This window comes from Carassius carassius, chromosome 31 (assembly GCF_963082965.1).
Source record: "Carassius carassius chromosome 31, fCarCar2.1, whole genome shotgun sequence".
Lineage (NCBI taxonomy): Eukaryota > Metazoa > Chordata > Actinopteri > Cypriniformes > Cyprinidae > Carassius > Carassius carassius.
In genome coordinates, this window is record NC_081785.1 from 16,979,274 (window position 1) to 17,001,530 (window position 22,257).

Genomic DNA, 22,257 nt, shown 5'->3' on the forward strand with positions numbered 1-22,257 from the left:
CCTCCAAACAACGTCTATTTCAGGGAAGGCCTTGTTTATTTCAGCAGGACAATGCAAAACCACATACTGCAGCTATAACAACAGCATGGCTTCGTCGTAGAAGAGTCCGGGTGCTAACCTGGCCTGCCTGCAGTCCAGATCTTTCACCTATAGAGAACATTTGGTGCATCATTAAACGAAAAATACGTCAAAGAAGACCACGAACTCTTCAGCAGCTGGAAATCTATATAAGGCAAGAATGGGACCAAATTCCAACAGCAAAACTCCAGCAACTCATAGCCTCAATGCCCAGACGTCTTCAAACTGTTTTGAAAAGAAAAGGAGATGCTACACCATGGTAAACATGCCCCGTCCCAACTATTTTGAGACCTGTAGCAGAAATCAAAATTGAAATGAGCTCATTTTGTGCATAAAATTGTAAACTTTCTCAGTTTAAACATTTGCTATGTTATCTATGTTCTATTGTGAATAAAATATTGGCTCATGTGATTTGAAAGTCTTTTAGTTTTCATTTTATTAAAATTTAAAAAACGTCCCAACTTTTCCGGAATTCGGGTTGTATATATATATATATATATATATATATATATATATATATATATATATATATATATATTATACACACACACACACTGTCATCACAGCAATAAAATATTTAAATATACAAAAAATGATGTATATTTATTTATTTATTGTAATAATATTTCACAATATAACTGTCTTGTATATAACTGTATTTTTAATCACATAAATGCATAACATAAACAAGCTTTATTAGCTGAGTCTTGTTTATTGTATTTACTTATTTATAACAGCTTGATGAAATTAGATTTTTTACTTTGAAGGATATAAATGGAAAAAAAAGAAGGACAAAGGGGAAAAAACAAGTAATCAGGTTTTACAGAGTTTTTGCCTCAAAACGTAGTTAATGAAATATAACCCCTGTGACAACTAGCCCCGGTCTCCATTGTTTGTACAACTTGAAAAAAAATGGAGATGCTCTGACAACTAAAGGAAGAGCGTTTTAATGGTCTGTTGTGGGAATATAAGCAGCAGCACATTACGCAACCAAGAAAAATACACGAGTTGAATTGCTAAATTTCCCAGGACCCTCTTTGGGAGGCGAACAATAGCTTAAGCCAAACATCAACGCCACGCCCATGGGGTCGACGTTGGTACAAGAGTCGCGAGCAACACTTTCACGCGTGTACTGCTGCACGCGACAGACGCGTGGGAGCCTCAAAGCCACTACCGAGAGCCGAAAACACAGCAAAGCGAAAGACCAAACGATTAGATGCGTTCGGATATACAAAGCCTTTTTTCATTAGCAGTCGCTAAGTATAATGCGATGACTCGAGCTGAAACGGGTTATTGGGACAGCGATTTTTTGTTATATATTTTATCCCATAGGTTATCAGGAAGTTTGACGAAAGAGTTTGAAATCTCGCATTTTTAAAGAGGATTTAATGAAAGCGTTGCGCTGCTTAGAATATAACGTCTTGCGCACTGATTATTGTCAGAATGCGCGTGACTTTCTTTAGAATAGCTTTTCAAATCTTTTCAAATGAAGATAGTATAGCCTATACGTCCAATAGAGTTCTGATTCAGTGTGCTGAGTACCGTCATCAGAGATCTTGGACGAAAGTGCTGTGGGTAAGATGGGACTGGTGAGCTGGAGACGGGAGGAACTGTGCAGCTGCAGTGAGCTGGAACAGCAGAGGAGGCGGGACAGACATCCTGACTCCAGCCCGTGGAGAACTCCTCAACTCTGCCAACTTTAGATTGTTTTCTTGACATTATCATTGCGAGCTTTTTGACAGAGCAGACAGAAACGTAAACGTGACTAAAATACTGCGTTTGGGGTGTGTAGTAGATAATGTTCTTTTATAGTGAGTAGCATGTATTTAGTTCAAAAGTTTAGTTTAGTTTAGTTTAGCCTTAAATGTATAAATATATGTCTGTCCGTGACTTTCAGGGCGCAACCGGTCGGTTCCTTTCTCTGAAGCCGAATTAGGCTACTTTTTAGAGCCAACAGTCAACTTAGATGATGTTTGAAACGATACAATTCGTGTTATTGTGATAGCTTATGTATATTCTGCAATATATGTTTGTTATTTTACTGAAAGTACTGGAGCGACTTAAGCCTATTGTTGTAATTGAAACTTCCTCGGGCAAACTTCTATGTAAACGTCTGTGGTCACTGAAACTTTTAAGACGCGACTGAAATGTGTTTAGCTTTTTTCTTTTAAAACCATGCAGTGATTCGCAACTCTGCTGAACATCAGACTTTTTTTTATCCATAAAAATAGATAACTAATTGAAAATGCGTTCTACATCTGGCACACTGAGATAAGATTGAGGTCATCTCGGGTTACTCTTTTAACATTACGTTCGTTTCAAAGTCTAGATTGTTTCAAAAGGGCGAGGAGTCGTCCAAGTTAAACGTAAGCAAAGAAATGCAAATGATTGCAGGTGTGCGGGCCTCGGAGCGCAGGAGACCTGAGGTGACGGACTGAACTCCGATCTCTCCGCGCCGGCCCGGGGCCCCATTGATCAGCTGAGAACCGTCTCCATAGCAGCCGCCTGGACGGCGCCGTGAGGACGCGCTGGAGGGCCGCTATGAATGGGTGACGTCACGGGGCTGGCGCCAGAGAGTCTGCAGGAGCGCGAGCTCGCGGCGTTGCTCTGTAGTGCTGCTTTGCTTGGTGCCAATTCATCACCTGTCAGGGATCACTCAGGGTGTCATGCGAAATGTACACAGCTGTGAGAACAAAAAAAAAAGGACGAGGGAGAAAATAGAAAGAGCCAGTTGCGGCGAAAGCGGACGAGCCCACAGTGCTCTTATATGTGTCGCGTTTGTAGGTCTTGCGCGCGCGGAATGGAGTTTTTGGTGAAAACATTTCCTTGAAATAGCTATTTAAAAATGTCCAAATGCATCGGCCTGGAGGCATCTTACAAACAGGCATAGCTCATTTTCTAGGGAGTGATAATGAGAATGTGAGCTGCATTCCGACACATCAACACGACTGCGTTCCGACGCATCTCCGCAAACATCTGTTAAGTCGGATATGCACAAGCAACCAGGAAATCGCTGTCTCCATTGTTACTTAGCATGTGTAAACATACAGCTTTTTCTTTTTGCCATCACTCTCTAGCTCTAGACTGCCAAAAAGGTTTCTAAAAAATGGAAATATAATCCGTGTCAGGATAAAAATTGCCTATTCTTCCCAGTCCCGACAGAATGCATTTTCACTTCACTTGCACTTGTGTTGTTTCGAGTTAAAACTTACAGTAGCCTACATTCTCCCAGTCAGTTATTGCTGCATGTCTGACTATCAAAATGCTGAGCGCATTCCCGCACTAGAGAGCCGGAGGATCTTATGCCATCACTGTTACATCTTAAACGAGCCCCATCGCAGGCCTAAAGACTGCTCCCATAGTCCCCCACAGTCATCATGTGCATAAACAAACATAAATATTAAGGGCACATCACCAGTTTCAGAAAGTGCAAATTTAAAACTGCTGGGACGTCCACAGCGAACACAACAGATAAAGAAACGGCTCTACGAGACTGGTTATAACTAAATTGAATTTCTAAGATTAATTCTGTGTCCTGAAGAAAGTAGGCTACAGTGGGCACATTTTCTTTAAAAAATAAATAGAAATAACAAACACACACACACACACATATATCTATATATATATATATATATATATATATATATATATATATATATATATATATATATATATATATATATATATATATATATATATATATATATAGACTAATTGTAAGTGGGATTTCAGAAACTAAGGTTAATTGACTTGTCTGGAATTGGATGGCCATCTTTATCTAAAACGAATTACAGCATGCCATGATAATGCCACTGACCTCGAGGTAAATGTTTATCTTTTACACTATTTTCACATAGGAAAAAATCCAAAATAAAAGCTATAGGCTAGTTTGAAGAAAATATGAAACTTGTTGGAAAATAGCACGTTGATTGTTGGAGATATGTTAAGTTTCAGAAGCTGCGAGGTATTTTAAATATACATATATAATAAAATCCATTATTATTGAAATACGTATGATGTAGGCTATGGGGCAGACTAACTCATGATGTCCGTCACAGCATAAATCGGCCTAAACTTGTTTTGATACATTGTATCCGTTACACTATAAACAAAGAAGGAAAATGCGTGAAAACAACCTTACACTGGCAAGTCACTAATTCTCTTGATCGGAAACAGGTACACTGATTTGAGAAATTATCCGTGGAAGCTGAAGGCAGTCAGCGCCGCCCGAAACACGCGCTTTCACTGGTTAAGAACGCGGAAGAAATGGGCGGCGCTAGAGGGCTCAGAGCAGCGACCAATAGCGTTGCGCAAAGACGATGACTGACGCGCCCATTCCCTCCAATCAGCGTTATCCAAACCAGCGCGTGAACGACCCACCCAGCTGGGTATATATACAGCGATGACAGCTCGCTAATCCACTGCGTTTGCTTCAACAGCAAGAGGAGACCTCGAGCACAAAAAGCGATTCTTACAGTGAAACCGTTTCGTACAGACGTGTCAACATGAAGGCTGTAAGCCCAGTGAGGTCTTTCCGGAAAAGTAGCGCGAATGTGACGGAGCACAGTCTGGGAATCTCACGGAGCAAGACCCCCGTGGACGATCCCCTAAGTCTGCTGTACAACATGAACGACTGCTACTCCAAACTGAAGGAGCTGGTTCCGAGTATCCCTCAGAACAAAAGCGTGAGCAAAATGGAAATCCTGCAACATGTCATCGACTATATCCTGGACCTGCAGATCGCACTTGACTCGAATTCGGCAATCACCAGCCTGCATCAGCCGCGAGCGGGACAGGGGACATCCAGAACCCCCCTGACAACACTCAACACAGATATCAGCATCCTCTCATTACAGGTGAATGACCCTAGAAAGAATAGTGTGCTATCTATCTATCATAATTTTTTATGTGTTATTAATGCGTATGGTAAAGCTACATTGATTTGTTGCATGTTTATGTGCACGTTTGATTGTGCAAATAACTGGACTTAATAAATAACTTGTTTTTGTCCTTCTAGACACCTGAGTTTCAATCAGACTTGATCACAGAGGACAGTAGGACACTTTATCGTTAATCAGGTAAGTCCTCTTGACCACACTGTTTTTAAAGAGCCTTGTATTACATGCTGTAAATAATGATACAAAAAAATAAAATAAAAATAGCATGCAATCAGAGCAGTGTTTGATTTTAAGAGTATCTAATCAAATTTGCTAAGGACCATTATGTCATATAGTGTGTAAAGTTGTATAAAGTGTGTAATAAGCGTCAGTGGAGGTTGAAATGGAAAGCACGAGTAAAGGCAGAAGTTGTGCTCGTGTACATCTGGAGCACAGGGTTTTGCTCAGTCTCTGAGTGTTTGGTTAAATGTTCAAACTGCGGCTTCCTCTCTGGCGCCAGGCTGTCCGGATCTCTGCCGTTTGCATTCTCTAAATGCGCCTCTTTCTCAATCTTTTGCAGGTGTTTGGTTAAGACACAAGAACACACAGGACCTGGGAACTGGCTTTTCCTCCGATTTTCTGTTCTCAGTCTGGAGTTTTTTTGTTTAGTTTTTTTTTCCCTGTAATTGAATCAAGACTTTTTTTTGTTTCTAAAAGGACAATCCATGTGTTGTGTTATAAGTTCGGACACTGATTATTTATCTTCTAAAAAGACTTATTTGGTCTTTTCTTCAAGAGGAAGAAGCACTATATTCCCTGAGAAGAGGGGAAACTTGTAAATGATCACAAGGAAGCTTTTCTCTGCACTGAGAAGAAGTCTTACCTTTTTTTTTTTTTCATGAAGACCGTGTGAATAGGAGAAGACGTGGTTAGTTACTGTACAAAAGTTTAAGTCTGTTTTTGTCAATTCTTTTGGCACATGAAGGACTGGATGTTGAAAATGACATGAAACCTTGTGAACTCCGAGAGAGTTTTATCTTGTATAGTTGCAGAAATTGGACCGTCAGTATCTGCAAAGTGTTATGCTGTATGCTGAGACTTTTTATAAAAGTAATATTGTAAATTGTACCTTTTTTTTTATATACAAAATAAATCAAATGCTTTATTTGATGCTGGTCCGTTATGCTTGTGTATAAAAATGCCAATCTGCCAGTGTTGTGCTGTAGATTGACCTTGCCTGTTATATCCAGGATTCGAAAGCATGTCACTGACAAATGCACATTCACCCATTACTGACAGGAACCTGAAATAATCTTTTAAATCCCATGTGTTAAACTGCATTCATTCCAGTGGGAAAACTGTGCTTTTTCTTAATATATAACTGTCCACAAATCATAAAGTCTAGCAGTTTTTCTTGCAATTGACCTCTTTCTCACTTGCTGTGTGGTAAAACTAATTTCTTGAAGGTGTTTGGAAGTAGAACATTAATTGTGACTGTATCCACAATGGATGAAATGGCAGTTAAATCAATGCTTGAGCTTTTGATTTGTGGAAATCAGTTTATAAAATAATTGTCTGTCGTCGGGTTACAGTCGGCCTGTCGCTTAATGAGCATAAAGTAATAAATCAAGAGACCCAGATAGTGATTTTTGTATGTGTGTGTATATATATTTATTATTATTATTATAAATGTTTTACAGCTTCAGCTATTCTAAAATTATCCAGAATTGTACACAAAGTCCCCTGGTCTTGTTAGCATATCAGACATTAAAAATAGATTTCATTCATAGTGTAGTAAGTGATGCACACATTTGAAGGAAGTCATTTTGTGGGATGTAATTCAGGAAAACTATTTAACTAAAGAGGAAAAAAACATAATGGTATATGCTTTTCTTTATTACATCCATTTCTGCAAAAAGTATGTTTCAAAATTGAAGGTTGTTTCTTAAATGCAGCCTAAAGCGCTATTAGTGTTGTTGATATGAAGAGTGCGCCACCTGCTGGCGGCCAGACTTCACCTCAGAAAAATAACGGACATTCCTTTGATAGTTTCCAGTTTCGCTGTTTATGGGGGAAAAGATTGGCAGTTGGCAAGTCTCCTCAAAATACATACATAAACGTATGTATATATACATAACCAAAGTCTTTAAATGTTATTATTTTAGTGGTCAGTCCATCAGCACACACTAGCAAAGCTTAAATTTCGCAGAGATTACTTAAAAATCAGACACATTTGAAGTTAATTTGATTTTCAAATATAATATTATTTTAAATATTCAAAATTCTCAAAAGATTGGAAAAGAATGAGGTTTATTGATGTGAAAAAACATTGAGGATACTCATACACACAATTCAAACCTTACAGAAACCTCTATAATTTCTTGTTTTCTCTTATCGTAACACTGATCACAATTAGATTCACTCATCTAAAACACTACAAGGCAGAACACAAACTACAAGGATGATCTGAATGTGAACAGGGCATTCAATCACAAATAAATAACAGCTTTCACATCACCGATCACAGCAAAAACACCAGCACCAACTCTGGTTAAATCCCCACTCTACTTGATGGATTTGAATATTGTGGACCAGCCTACGCTGGATCTTTAATGTTAGCAACAGAGCATGAAATAACAGGATTTGTACTAAACAAATCAGAAACTACGAACGGCTTCACAGCTTCCATTTATCGCTTTTTAGCACCCACTCCAAAAACAGAAACAATGAAATTTCTCACACTTTTACACAGTATTTTGGTTTTGTTTTCCAGTTAAAAATATCTAAATGTCCTTAAAATAAGACACTTATATTGATAGAACAAGGTTGTGTAAAATAATAAGACTTGTTTTCAGTGAATCTTTTTTTTCTCTCTCGGTAACACTATAATAGGCTTCAATTCGTTACAATAACCAGTAATGATCTAACACAATGACAATTTTTTAAATATAGGTTAATATTATATAATAATCTCTGAATATACTATGGATTATTGTTGTAATCCATGTTCATTTATAATATGTTAATGTTAATTCATGCAACTTGAAACCTTAAAAATGTATATGCAAAAATTAACATTAACCTAAACTAATAAAGCTGTAAAAGTTTTTGTCATCGTGTTTCCTAATGATTTTTCTTATGTTAGTGAATTGTACTTCAATTCTTAAAAAAAGTTGCTTTTAAGTGTAAACCATAAATTTTAGGTTTTAAATAATAGGCTTCAGAAATGTTATGCTTAAATGATTTTATATAACTAATTCAATTTTTCTAACCATCGATTTCTTGTTTTATGGACCTTTAAATATCTTTTATGCAAAACTAGTCAGAAATTCGGGTTAAGAAACAGATTTTGCTGTAATGGGTCATTTTTAATTTGTGTTAACTAACAACACAGACAATGTGCAGTAAAGATGCCTGAATGAAAAGTTTCTCTGAGGCTTTGCAGTCGTTAGACTTTTACAGTAATTTACCTTTTTTTTCAGTTAAAGAAACCGTGTTAGGCTCAGAGGAAACTCTCTCGTTCCTCAGCAGCATCGGTGGCGGGACCGGTGGCCCTCTTCTGGTAGACTCCACGCAGGTTTTGGTTGGGCAGCGTGGTGGTTTCGGTGCTAGATCCTGGCCGTATAATGATAAAGGGGCAGTCGGTTGGGTCGGGCGTCTCCTGCTGGGCGCTGTTGTTGATGTTGTTGTTGAGCGCAGTATTTTCAGGTGAGCAGTTGAGGTTGCTCACAGCTGACGTGGGCCAGCTGTCCTCAGGGCTACTGCTATCAGATAAAGCGTCAGAACAGATGGACATCCGGGCCACCGCCTCATCCTGAAGGTTACTCAGCCTATGTCGTAAGAATCGCTTCTTAACCGGGCTCTCAAGAACCAGCTCGATCAGATGGGCCTCTTCTTCTTTCTTCTCCTCCTTATGGGCCGATTCGCTCTCCTCGTCTTGCAGCGAGCGGTCTGATGAGCTCCTGCTGGACCTCACTCCAGAATCAGATGATTTCTTGTCCATTGCAATGTCTGAGATGAAGCTCTTCCCTTTAGCTAAGAGGCCTGGTTCAGCAGCCCAAGGTTCCTCTCTCAGCAGCGGGGTGGCGTCTGTCTCCTCATCGCCTGAATCTTCTTCATTGCTCGGTATGCTGTGGTAAGATGGTCCCTGTCCTTTGGTCTTGCATCTGGGTGGGATTTTAGTGGCGGACCCATGCTCTGACTTCTCATCCTCCTCTGTAATGGGATCTAGAAGACCACCGTCTGGGACAGAGGAGAAGTCCTCTATAGTGTCTGGTGTTTTGGAGCTCTTTTTGGCGAAGGGTTTGCACCCGTCTTGCTCACCTTCCTTAGTCTTCTCCTCAGAGCTGGCTGTGAAGAACTGACCAGACAGGACTTGAGCGGGACTCTCTCGTCCAGAAGCAGACACCTCGAGCTGAGACATGTGGGAGATGTACTCCAGGTAAGCACTGCGATACTCAGCTTGCTGCTTGTCGGTCAGCTTGCAGATGTCGTTAGATGATTCCTGAGAGTTCAGGCTGGATATGCTTGGCGTCCGGTAAGTGTTGGCCTGAAGGAGGAGATCAGGTCAATTAATTTAGACAGTAATATGTGAGAGAACATGTTAGGTGATGTGGTAGCAAACACACAACAAAGCACTTAAACCAATAGATTATCCAAACCAATTTTTCCAGGCAAAATTGAGTTTTCAAATAGGATTCCATGCATCTAGGAATTTTGCCTGAGGGCCTGAATTTTACGTTGAATTCAATTGGTCATGTGAATTTGCTGTATTGACCAATAGAAAACTGTTTGGTTTGAAAGTGACCTTTGTGTGATATGTGCTTCATATGTCATATTATATGTTTGGTTTTGCATGCAGCCCATGAGGTCAACTAAACAGTTGTTTACAATGTCGCTTGCCATTATTTCATGGTACACAGTCTTATTTCATCACCTTCAACATAATTCAATTCAATAAAAAATAAATAAACCGATGTAGGGATTTAAAGAAAGAATCAATTTAACACTTGACTTCCAGATGTTCAAACTTGGCATGTTTATTCAAGAATTTCTTTGATTGTTCCTCATACAAGACTATCACATGGCTTCAGAAGACTCGGAATAAGTAATTATATTAAGTAATAAGTAAATAAGTAAGTTATACAGAGTTTCAGTAACATGACAGTGAGTTTACGTGAACTATTCCGTTAGCTGTGTTCTAAATTAGTATATTTAGGGCTAACTTGTCTCAAATGGAACTTTTTACTACATAGAACCATTCACAGTGTTCCGTTTCTAGGAAAGTTCTGTTGCAGTCACTTTAGCATGTTTAGCCACTCCCCTTCCTGTACATCCACACTCCGTCTTTTCTTTTAAAATACATCACTCAGCTACTCATAATCCATTTAATAGAGTGTGAACACACTACTTGGGATACAAAATGGTGTAAAAATAGTGCAGAGTTATTTGAAATGAGATGCACACATAGTCTGTGCTCACCGACAACTTCCATAATGCTAATCTAAACCATTATGAGCTCTTGCTTGTGTTGCAACACCTTGTCAAGTGTTAACAGATGAGTGCAGAAATAGCTATCTCTGTGTGATAGAAAGCTAGCGCGTGTGTGGTCAGCTCTTCACTTCCTCTGCCCATCCAGGACAGAAAACAGTTCGTTTGTCACCCAGTAAACCACACGCTGTTTTCATGCAGATGAGAGACTACTGAAAAGGAGAAGCTGCCTCTATAGCAACAAAATACAACACTGAAGAAAATATTTAGTTAGAAAGGCACAACAACAACAACAAAAAGTTCTGATTTCTTTTCCTTCTTTTTTCATGCATGCATATATGTTTGTGTTAGCTTCTATATAATTACACCGTTTTCTCATGGTGTGCACCTGTGTTTATCTATAGGCTGAACTTCAGTGCTTGTGTTTGTGTGCACAACAGTACCACGCACCAGCCAGTGGGCATTGTGTTGCCTGGCGGGCTCCTCCAGCCCCACACCGCTGAGCTCGTCGAAGCTTAGGCTGAGGCTGTATGTGAAGTTTTCTGGGTTGACGGGCACATCTTGTGGCGCTTCAGTGGGTCGGCTGGGTTCGAGTTGAGTCAACACACTGCTGCCCTGCTCGCTGCACGTTCTCAATTCATCATGCAGCAGCTGGTTCTCCACATGACGCTGCTCTAGAACCTACAGCACATGAACGCAGCACAAATACAGCAATGTTTAAACAGATTCAACAGCAAGAACGGATTTCATCCATTATAGGGATACCGAGTTGTTCCAGTACAATTCCGACTGAAACTGTATTCCTGTGTTCTTGAGTTCTAAAACACAAATAGTATGACAACTATCCAGAAAAAGATACACTACTATTTAAAAGCATGGCATTTTAAACACTTTTAAAGAAGTGCTCGCCCAGAGTGTGTTTATTTGAGCAAAAATACAGTAAAAACTAATATTGTGAAATCTTATTACAAATAACTCTTTTGTATTCTAACATATACTAAAATGTCATTTATACCTGCAATGGCAAAGCTGAATTTTTAAGTCTTTAATCCAGTTTTCAATGTCACATGATCATTCAGAAATCATTCTATTATGATGCTTGGGTGCTCAAGAAACATTTCTTATAATTACCCATGTTGAAACGGCGGAGCTGCTTAATATTTTTGAGAAAATCATTATACATTTTGATGGATTCTTTGATAAAATGTTCAATAGAATAATAAATCTTTTGTAACATTATAAAAGTCTTTACTGCCACTTTTAATGCATCCTTACTGAATAAAAGAATACATTTCTTGAAAAAAAAAATATAAAAATTACCGACCACAAACTTTTCATTGGTAGTCTCTGCGATATTAGAATAGTGTTACAAATGATTGGGATAAGTCAATATTTCTTTTTACTCTATAGTAATGTCTAAATGTCTATATATTGCTAAATAATGGCCATAGAACTATGTGAAACCTCTGAGGCACGCCAATATTACAACTAGCCTCGAGTCGTTCAATTTGGACTTGTTTCCAGTCTAAAGAATGCTACTTTCTTGTACACATCAAGCTATTCAGATCTTCAAGTGGACTCTGAGTTCCCACTGACAATAACCCTCCTTAATCCAGAAAGCAGCCAGCTTGGACCAGATGGCTGCCTGCTTGCTGGCAACACAACATTCGTTTGTATAAGCGCAAATGGAAATCTGATCAACACAGCTACATGTGTTCCTTATTTCAACCCCATCCAGCCTTCTTCACTATAGAGAGATTAGCTGTGCGCTAAACATTATAAACCACAAACAGAAAGATGACCATTATCTGATCTGAATGTGTAGGAAAGAACAGCTGATGTCTTACCATGGACCTGAAGAGATGCCAGTCTCCAAAGTTCATGTTCATTTCCTTTTTGAGCTCATCAAGGTCGCACTGAGACAGAACCCGGCCGTTCACGTTGGCCTACATTTAGGATGACAGAATTTGACATTAAACAGACTTTAGATCAATTTGATCTCAGCAGTATGTCAAAGGTTGAAACAAAGTTCACAATAGAAATTTTTGAGTATGTAGGTTGATGCGGCACAGCTGGCAGGTTGACTAATGCATGTCTAATGATGACATCAAATGTCATTGCTTTCCTCAGATGTTGTCCAATGGAAAGAAAGGTCTCATTGTGAAACCGCTGTATGCACCACATGGAGCTGATAAAGCCACTCTTTTCCAATGCATGTACATGTATTTACAGGGATGAACTAATTTACCACACCCCATGTCTCAGTCCTGTTTTTCTCTTTTTAAATTAGAAATTGTTGTATTTACATGAAAAAAATAAGGCATAAGACTAAGAGACTAACTTTCAGAAGATAAAATATAACAAGAGCTGCTTTATTTTCGATTCATTTTATATAAAGTTAGCAGCCCTGTTGTCAAAATGAGGACGTTCAAACACAGTTCAAAGCCCATTGTCTGGTTTTATATTCTAGCAATAAACAACTGAAAAACATACAAAACATACACATAGAAAAACATTACAAATAGATAAATAAAATTAAAAGACGTTAGGAAATTAGGGCTTGATAGTTTGTGCCAAATGTTGATTTGTACTTCGTTTTGTACTAATTTGACTTTGTACTTAGGGCTGCATGCTTTTCAATGGTCCTTTCAGGACACTTGTCCAAAACAAACCTTTTTGATTGTGCTGATATACTGCTGCAGCATGCTGGAGTCCAGGCCCTGGATCTGTTTCAGCTTCTCACATATGCCATCGATGCTCAGAGAACCGAGGAGGACCTGAGATCCACTAGAAACCACAGAACCAGAGCCCTACACACACATACAATAACTAGTTACTCATTCCATCAGTTCATAATGCATTCTGGAATAGCAAGGTATGAGGCACGGTCAAAGCCATGCAATGCAAAAGCAGTAACTAAAGAAAAAGCACAGTAGTAATCTAATGTCATCACATAATAAGGAACTGAGCAGTTATGGGTGAAATAACAATACATGATACATGATGGAAATTTCTGTCTGTTGAAGGCATGTATGGGAGCTATTATTACAAGACTTGCATGCATGTTTAATGTAAAATGTTAATGTGTAGTGTAGACAGTGTGAACCACAATATCTTCAAATTGGTCTGGATTTCAGTTTGCTGTGCTGTTAGGGTTGATCTTTGGCCTGTGCCCTGATCTCATTAGACCTTCCAGTATCACATACACTCATAAAAATAAAGGATCCAAAAACAGGGGTTTGCTGTGATTCCACAGAAGAACTGTTAACTGAACCTTTTCTTCACTATAAAAAATCTTTTGTGCAATAAAAAGGTTCCACACTCTTAAAAGTAAAGGTTTTTTTATTGGCATCTATGGTTCCATGAAGAAACTTTTACATCCATGGAACCTTTCAAGGTTCTTTATGGTGAAAAAAGATTCTTTATTTGATTGATCAATTTAAAAAAAAGTTAAATGTTGAATGGCACCCTAAGAATTATTTTATTTATTTTAAGAATTTTTCACTTAAAGGTTCTTTGTGGAACCCGAAATGGTTCTTCTACGGCATTGTTGCAAAACCACCCTTTATTATGGTTCATGGATCCATAGATGTCATTTATTTTTAAAATTTAAATTATAGACAGCCCCCTTATCTAATGCAACAACCTTGTAGTGACAATATAACATTACTTTAGTTATAATTATTTTTGTTTTCTTATGAAATTGCTCACTAATTTAATAATTTGGGGCCAGAGTTACCACCATTAATGACTCCTCCGCATTAGTATTATAAAACTCTGTTCTTCCTATGATGGCGACTGGGCCTTGTATCTATATTTAGGTCAGCCTGATTGGGAAACAACTACTGTGATGAGCAGCCAAAAAATATAAAATATATCTTTGTTCAAAAATGAGTGGTGTGGATTCTCAGCCAAGCTTGACACCATTGTTTTTACCTAAAATATTTGTGCTTAAGTCCTGTATTCATCAGCAGCAGGCATGTTTTATAAGAAAACATACCAAAAATTAAAGTAAACCAGTGCCTTGAAAGCTAATTGGATGAAAAATGAAAAAAGTAATCATTGAACCAGGAGAAACGTCTGAATAAAAATTCTCTATAGTCACTGCAAATATTCTATAAAAATTCATTTGCACTCAGATTCAAACAAGCTGACATTAATATTAAACTATATAATAGAGAACAATAATTGAGGCATTTTAAGTCAGAAATAGTTTAAATTTCAAACTGTCCTTCACATAAATCATCATATGGCTTCAGAAGACTTCAAATATAGTGCTCAGGTTGCATGGAAGTTATTATGTCCTATCTGGAGCTGAACAGCATGTGTTGTTCGGTTGTTCACATACTTTTGGCCACAGTGTATCTGAACAGAAATTTCACAATAACAGAACTGGCTGTTCATTTTGTTTTAAGTGAAACAAGCCAAAATGAGCAGAAGCCCTAAAAATAACACAGTTAATATACGAAAACTGAAGGGTTTAAATGTTTGTACCTGCTTCATTCTGAAGGGCTGAGATTTATTCTGGGATTGAGAACAGGAGAGAGGACGAGAGGAAAGGAGGGATTAGGTCACATGCTTCAATCGGCAATCAATCAAATGTACACACAATATCATTATTTATAACAGACTCACAGCATCCAACCTGCACGGCTTTCACAGTACTGATCTGACTAAGCCAAACAAACAGAGTTGAAAAGAATGAAACGAACAACATTTCGCAGAAAGGATGGACTGGCATCGAACAGAAAAGACACACAGAACGAGAAGAGGACAAACTGAAAGGACTTTTGACGACTCCATGCAGAGAAGAAGTTGTTTCATTCCAAAACGGCCCCACCCTGATGGGCGAGTGTTAGAGCTGGACGATAAGAGTGTAATTAGCGTGAGAGGCCGGGGAAGAGGAAACAGACATGTTCGCTGAAGGAAGAGGCTCACTGTGCTGATAAGAGCGGCCTCATTCAGAGCACCGTCCCAGCACTGCTGATGCTAATCCAGCCAGCCTCAGATAGCAGCAGCCGTTCACACCACGCAGAACAAGACAGACCAGAGAGCGCATCAAATGACAGAGGCATGAAAGAGCAACACAACAGAGCTGAAGGAAGGAGGGCAGAATATTAGGAGAGAAATCAGCAGCAGAAGAAGGACAGAGGTGCAGGAAAGGAGAATATGCTGGAGGTGCTGAGAGATGTGTAAATAGTGGTTTTAGGGATGATAAGTAAAGTAAGTGAGCATCAATTAGCATCAGTAACGGTCTAATCTGAGATAATTATGATTTATGACATTTGGCCATTTTGAGATTACTGGCATCCGATATGACAACAGAAATATCTTTCCAACAGCCCCCAGTCAATGAATATTGCACATTTTCCGTTTAAAAAAAGTTTGTACTGAATTAGGTGAATACTGATTAAAATAAATGTTCATTTGATTCAGAAATCTAGTTTGAAATCATTCAAAATATACTACTGTTCAAATGTTTGGGGTTGGTATGATTTTTTCAAATCACTTATTCTCGCCATGGTTGTATTTATTTAATCAAAAATACAGTAAAAACAGTAATATTGTGAAACATTATTACAATTTAAAATAACTGCTTTCAGTTTAAATATATTTTATTCCTGTGATGGCAAAGCCGAAACATTAATTATTAATATCCATATCGAAGAATCCATATTGAATATCCATATTGTGCAGCTTAATATATTTGTGGAAAATGTTTTGTCAGGATTCTTTGATATATATATATATAAGGATTTATTTATGTAACAATGTAAGCCTTTACTGTCAGTTTTGATCAGTTTTATCTTTGCACAAAAAAAAAATTAATTTCTTTCAAAACCTTAGTAAGGTCAAAATGCCTACTAAAAAGATGTGAGATTTAAAATTCAGTTTAAATATCGAAAACTAAAAACTTTTCATTTACAGTTTTATAGTGGAATGGATGAATTCATATCTGTGTTGTTTCATCAGTTACCAGCGATAACATTAAAATGACCTCTTGTAATGAGCATCACCAATCCTGCTGCTTCAATGAGATGCACCACTTGATTGGTTTACTAATTGATTTTGCTGATACTTTCAATACACTTAATTCTGTTTCAAGGTCAAATACGCATTCAAAAGTCAAGATGAAGCTTTAGGGTTTAAGCAGCGCAGGCAGAGACTGGTCAGCTATATAAGTGTAACATGATCACGAGTGTATATGTGTGTGTCTGCAGGCAATAAAAGGCACTACTGCATCTTTTATGCACAGATATAAACACAGACATACACACTGCTAAAGTTACCATAGCGGGAGATATAGGAGAGGGAAGACCCTCGCTGGAGTCCTCTCTGATTACATCCTGATGGAGGGAGAACCAGAGGATGAAAGACAGTTACAGGACACACACCTTCAGTATGGACAGGGGAGAGGACCAACATAGAGACTGGCAGGAATTATGGGGGTTTTCCTGTAACTTCTGAATACTAGAAACTTCATCAGGCCTTTAATGGGAAATGTTATTGAAAACAAGAGTTTTTAGGCTCTTTTAGAAATGTAGACAGATTCTAACTAGCCAGAAATCACATGGTTATAATGTCATAACCATTAAATATTAAAATACGAGCTAGACTGTAAACTGGCAGATATTATTACTACTTTGCCATGCAAAAATGTTAGTCAATCATAAAGGTTTATATGTACTGTATGTACACAAAATCAAACTGCTGCGTTATACCTTTAAGACTACGTAAGGAGGAAAGGAAAAAGGTTGTTGAAAACTAAAAACATTTTATATAAATTTGTCAAGGAAAGTGCTACAGAACCACAAAACTGCTCTGTGAGTTTAGCGTGCAAAGTTATAGCATACAAGCCAAAGGCTGTTTGTCACAAGGAACTTAAAACAGATATACATTTAGTATCATGACACATAAAAACATTATTACGCCCATATAGGCTATAGTCACTAAAATGTGTGTCTGGCTGCAGCGACACTGATGCGTTTAGTTATGTACTTACTAGTCCCAGACTGGGGTCCTTATGGAGTTTAGTAGCAGGGCGTGAGGGGGCGTGAGGGGGGTTTCCAGGGTAATGTCGGGGCAGCTGATAAACATGATGAGGGAAGTAAGGCTACAGAGGTGGAGAGAGCAGACAAATACTCAGGAATCTGATGAATGAGGGGCAGTGCCACATTAGGCATTCAGTGAAAGGTCAAACATACATAACAGCCAATAAACATACATGATGATATACCAGGGTTGGGCTATATATATGAAATATTTCACAAATTATTAATATCATTATTATTAGTGGCAGTGGTACAATTCTTATTATTATCATTAGTCTTACTACTACTACTACTACTACTACTACTACTACAATAATTGTAATTATTGTATATTACAAAATATTCAGTATAATCATAATAATCATCCTTTAATAGGTAGAAAAGACTGATCATTAAATGATGATGATGATTAAGCTGAATATGATCAAATATAAAATATGATTATTAAAACAAATATTATTAATAGAAGTAGTAAGATTATTATTATTATATATATTTTAATTTCTGCTACTTACTACTACTACTACTACTAATAATAATTATTAATATTATTATGATCATTTTATGAAATATCATTATTAGTAGTAGTATTATTGTTGTTATTTGTATTGTTATATTATTATTAACATTATCATCGTTATTATTATTAAGCTGAACATGATAAAATATAAAATATAATTAAAACTAATAATAATAATAATAATAATAATAATAATAAGATTATTATTAATAAAGGTAAAACAATATTTTATGAAGTATTATTGTTATTATTATTATTAATAATACCACAACAACAACAAAAACAATAATATGAAACTACTCAGTATCAAGATTCATTTGGAAATTGTTTTTTTTTTTTTACATGCAAAAATGACGGTTTTGTTCCTGCACCTATTTTACAATATACTTATCCTAGGTATGTTTCAGTATCTCCACGGACACAGGTCCATTTTGCCTGAACACAGTAAGCAATGTCTCTTGTGATGTCTCACCCGGTTGTAGAAGGGGTGTTGGGGTCCAGTGAGCCCACTAAAGTAGCTGCTGTGGGGTTGAGCGGCCGGCAGCACTGCAGCAGGGGCCAAAGAGCCTGTGGGAGAACAGGCCAAAGACTGCTGCCCAAATGTAGAGTGGGGCCGCACCGAAGCATCTTGCAGGGGCAGTGTGGGATAGCTGACTCCTCCAAGGTGCATCTGCTCTCGTGCATCTCGTACATCTGAAGGGAGGAGGGAAAAAGACACAGAGAGAGAGAGAGCAGGAGAAAGTTAAATCCAAATCTTGGCCAGCACTTTAAAGGCATTCAAATCCTCCCACTCACAGTCGACTTCAGCCAAATGAAGCATTTATAGTAAGTTACATGTGAGAAAAGAAAGGCCTTTGTGGTTTGATTCCCTTAGAAAAACAGTTTCCCAACAGAAATCGCAAACGCACCTGGAAGAAATAAACGTGGCTCCCAATGAAATCCACGTTTGCTTTAGCGTCAAAGTCTCAGGGGCTGAAACATACGTCAGAATTTGTTTGGTTGGAAATAATAATTCTGAGTCACCCAGGCAGACCAAATAAGACTGGCTGGGTGACTCAGAAAATGAGCAGCTCATCGAGCTTCAGTGAGGTTTCATTTCATCTCCCTGCGTTCACAAAGGAACCTTTATTTCACAGTCAATTGTTACATTGCACCAAGCAACGTATGCGGTCTCAAAGCACGGCGCAGCTGACCATTATCATGTGATGAGATTTGATCTCTATTATTGCAATGATTTAGAGAAATACACAGCAATATATTTAGCATTGTGTGTGCATTTACTTATCAATATTTAGTGATACAAACAGTTAAATCTAAAAAAAGAAAAACAATTAAAATTAATGAATCTATAATTCTAGCTGTATATAAAAACAATGTCTTTCTTATTTATAGTTAGACAAACGTGTTTGTGTTGGTCTGTACCTGCAATGATCTCCCTTAGTTTGGGATCCAGGTTGACAGTACAAGGCAGGAACATCTCCACATCATGAGCGGTAAGAACAGGGGTGTGCGATGAAAGAAACACCTCAAAACTACGAATATCTCCATCAATCTCCAACAGAGGCTCCACATCTTTAGTGGTGGGAATGTTTTTAGAAATCCTGCAATGAGATAGTGACAATTTATATACAGAAACTGCAAAGGTAGACTAGTTAAAAAAATAAAATAAAAAAATCAACAGGTTTTGAGGCTAAAATTAAAAATGTGACGGAATAAAATGGAAATAAATGTATGGTACATTTATTTCCATTTTATTCCGTCACATTTTTAATTTTAGCCTCAAAACCTGTTGATTTTTTTATTTTATTTTTTAACCCTCTGTTTTTTTGTTTTTTTTTTACTTGCTATGTAAACACACCAAAAAAAAAAAGAAAAAATTCTGGACATGATTCTAAAAGGTAAATGGTCCTGAAAAAAACAGTCACACTTGTATTGTTCGCGGTCAAAAATTGGACCGCATTGGAAATGAATGGGAAGCAAAAATCATCTAATGGAAATGTTTGGTATTACACCCAAACAAAATCTTACTGAAAACTCATCTTTTAACGTATCAACCTCGAATATTGAATACAACTTGTTTAGACGTGTGGCTTTTATTTTTACATAGTTTAACAGTAAACATATTTTGGAAAATAAATATTTTGTAAAGTTAAATCTACTATTTTTGTGCATTTTTCGTAATAATAAACTTAAACTTAAACTTCTATAACAATTTTGTACACCTTTTTTTTTCTTGTCAGCAATAATCTGCCAAGTCTTTGCTCCAAAGCATGGAAATAGTTGGAAATTTAATTTTCAGGTGCTCAAAAAGTGGTTAGCAGATAACATGTAAATGACCATAACTATTCATAAATATAATTGAGTACATTTATCACATTTAGTACTTTTTTGATGGTCACATGAGCAGCAAAAGAAGGTTAAAAGAATGCTAAATAAGTAAATAAGATATTGTCAATCAAATTTTATACAAATTATTTCATAAGGCAAAATGCCTTTCAGGTTATAAACATCGGGGGTTCATAAAAAGGACATTTCTGACATTGATGCAGACTGACTGATTGATAGGCTGATTTATGGTCAGATTGCTTTATTATGTATTAAATTAGTCCCCGACTAAGATGGTTGGATTTATTCACGCACTTTAAAATATTTATTTGAAGCTTCTTTCTTTTCAGATTCTTACAGCTTTATCATAATAGGCTGCATATTAATTTATTGGAAAAAAAACGCAAGTTCTATGTGAAATCAGACATTTGAGCTCCCCCATATAGTCAAAATGGCATAATCATAACAGCCCACGAATAATCAACTGTTAGTTTGGTAGTTGATTTAGGCTCGACTATTTGGGGTCACCCCTAGTATTTAGTATTAATTATCATCAATAACATGTAAATCTACTCTAAATTGGCTTACTAGTCTCAAGCCCACACTCTTAGCCCAACTTTTTGAGCGTATATGTGGTAACTGCAGTTATTTCTGCCACACGATGTCAGGCGCTTTCAGAAAAATGCCTTTCCATTGCAATTTATCTTACGGAGTGTGGAAAGTCATATCAAATAAATCTGAAGATTTGTTTCTGCTAAACCCAGACACTATGCAGAACCCATTTTTCTTCATCTATCTTCTTATCTGCCCCCAACACATGCCTCTGTCTCTCTGCTCTCTGCTGAATCTTCTTATTGGTCGGTATGAGGGCACAATAAGTCCTTTTTTCCATACTGATGGAGCCGGTGAGCTCAGTGCTTGGCCCTGTCCCATACCACCGGTTTAACTAATCTGATTTTAGCCTTTTAAACTGGGCAGGAGAGAGATGACACAGTGACACTCAGATGACCTGTTGCTAAACTGAGGTGGTGAGGCAGTGTAAACAAACACTGATATCTAAATGTGAGACGATACACACCTGGAGGGAGCGTCTGAAACACTCAGTTCGTCAAATGACCTCTGACCTGATATGGCACAACTATTTACACTGCATCCTTACCAGATACTACAAAGGCACTCTATATCGTGTAGGTATGTTTGGTTTCTATTTCTGCATTTCCAGCCCAAACCGAGAGCTCACTGGACCAAAACTCCACTCCTCATGTATAATAAACATCAAATATGGATGATCCAGCCGAGATTATGAGAAAATATCAGTGTTATCATTGTTAAATCCAGTACTACTTATGTATTATTTACACTATTATAGTATTTATTAATATTTTGAATTAGCTTTTATTTCTATATGTCTACATTACTTTAAGTTTTGGTAATTTCGGGCAAATTAGCTTTTTATTTTTTAATTATTTACAATATTTCAATACAGCTTTAATTCAATTCAAAATTTTAGTTTTAGTAATGTTTAGATTTAATTTTATTCTTAATTCAATTACTGATTTCAATCTACTGAAAATTTTTTTTTTTTTTTGTTAACAGTAACAACAGTAACACAACAAATAGAAAACTATTATAGTTTTCAAATAGAAAACTAATGAACTGAAATAATATTCAAATGGCCACAAATTCATTATTACGTGGAATTCTATAAATAAATACATATATGCATGCATAAAACAAAATAAGCTGAAACAAGAAAACCTCAAATTAACCAAAACAAAAACTAAATAAAAATAATAAATCCATCAAATTTCACAAGAAAACATCATAAAAATAATTATGACCTTGATACTTCTATGTACAGTATGAAAATAGTGGCACATGACACATGAAATCATTCATAAGTGATCTTATTGGG

At 37.2% G+C, this 22,257-nt stretch overlaps 2 protein-coding genes across 6 annotated transcripts in view; one reads left to right on the forward strand and one right to left on the reverse strand.

Annotated features, from left to right (window-relative positions):
* Window positions 1-4,480: 4,480 nt before the first annotated feature.
* On the forward strand, window positions 4,481-6,125 carry LOC132111674 (DNA-binding protein inhibitor ID-2-like). Its single transcript, XM_059519209.1, has 3 exons — window positions 4,481-4,934; window positions 5,096-5,156; window positions 5,536-6,125. The coding sequence occupies exons 1-2, from the start codon at window positions 4,584-4,586 to the stop codon at window positions 5,150-5,152; spliced, it is 408 nt and encodes a 135-aa protein (XP_059375192.1). The 5' UTR covers window positions 4,481-4,583; the 3' UTR covers window positions 5,153-5,156; window positions 5,536-6,125.
* A 1,123-nt stretch (window positions 6,126-7,248) lies between these two features.
* The window catches only part of LOC132111673 (kinase D-interacting substrate of 220 kDa B-like), a 47,602-nt gene continuing 32,593 nt past the window's right edge, over window positions 7,249-22,257 (reverse strand). For 3 of the 5 annotated variants that reach the window (XM_059519208.1, XM_059519207.1, XM_059519204.1), the window contains exons 23-31: window positions 19,440-19,618; window positions 18,490-18,710; window positions 17,449-17,559; window positions 16,736-16,792; window positions 14,940-14,969; window positions 13,118-13,255; window positions 12,293-12,391; window positions 10,896-11,126; window positions 7,249-9,504 (exon numbers count right to left, since the gene is read on the reverse strand). In XM_059519208.1, coding sequence (XP_059375191.1) covers window positions 8,458-9,504; window positions 10,896-11,126; window positions 12,293-12,391; window positions 13,118-13,255; window positions 14,940-14,969; window positions 16,736-16,792; window positions 17,449-17,559; window positions 18,490-18,710; window positions 19,440-19,618 — 2,113 coding nt within the window. In that variant the 3' untranslated portion in view covers window positions 7,249-8,457. The remainder of the gene's footprint in view (window positions 9,505-10,895; window positions 11,127-12,292; window positions 12,392-13,117; window positions 13,256-14,939; window positions 14,970-16,735; window positions 16,793-17,448; window positions 17,560-18,489; window positions 18,711-19,439; window positions 19,619-22,257) is intronic. The other 2 variants (XM_059519205.1, XM_059519206.1) reach the window with 2 other exon arrangements.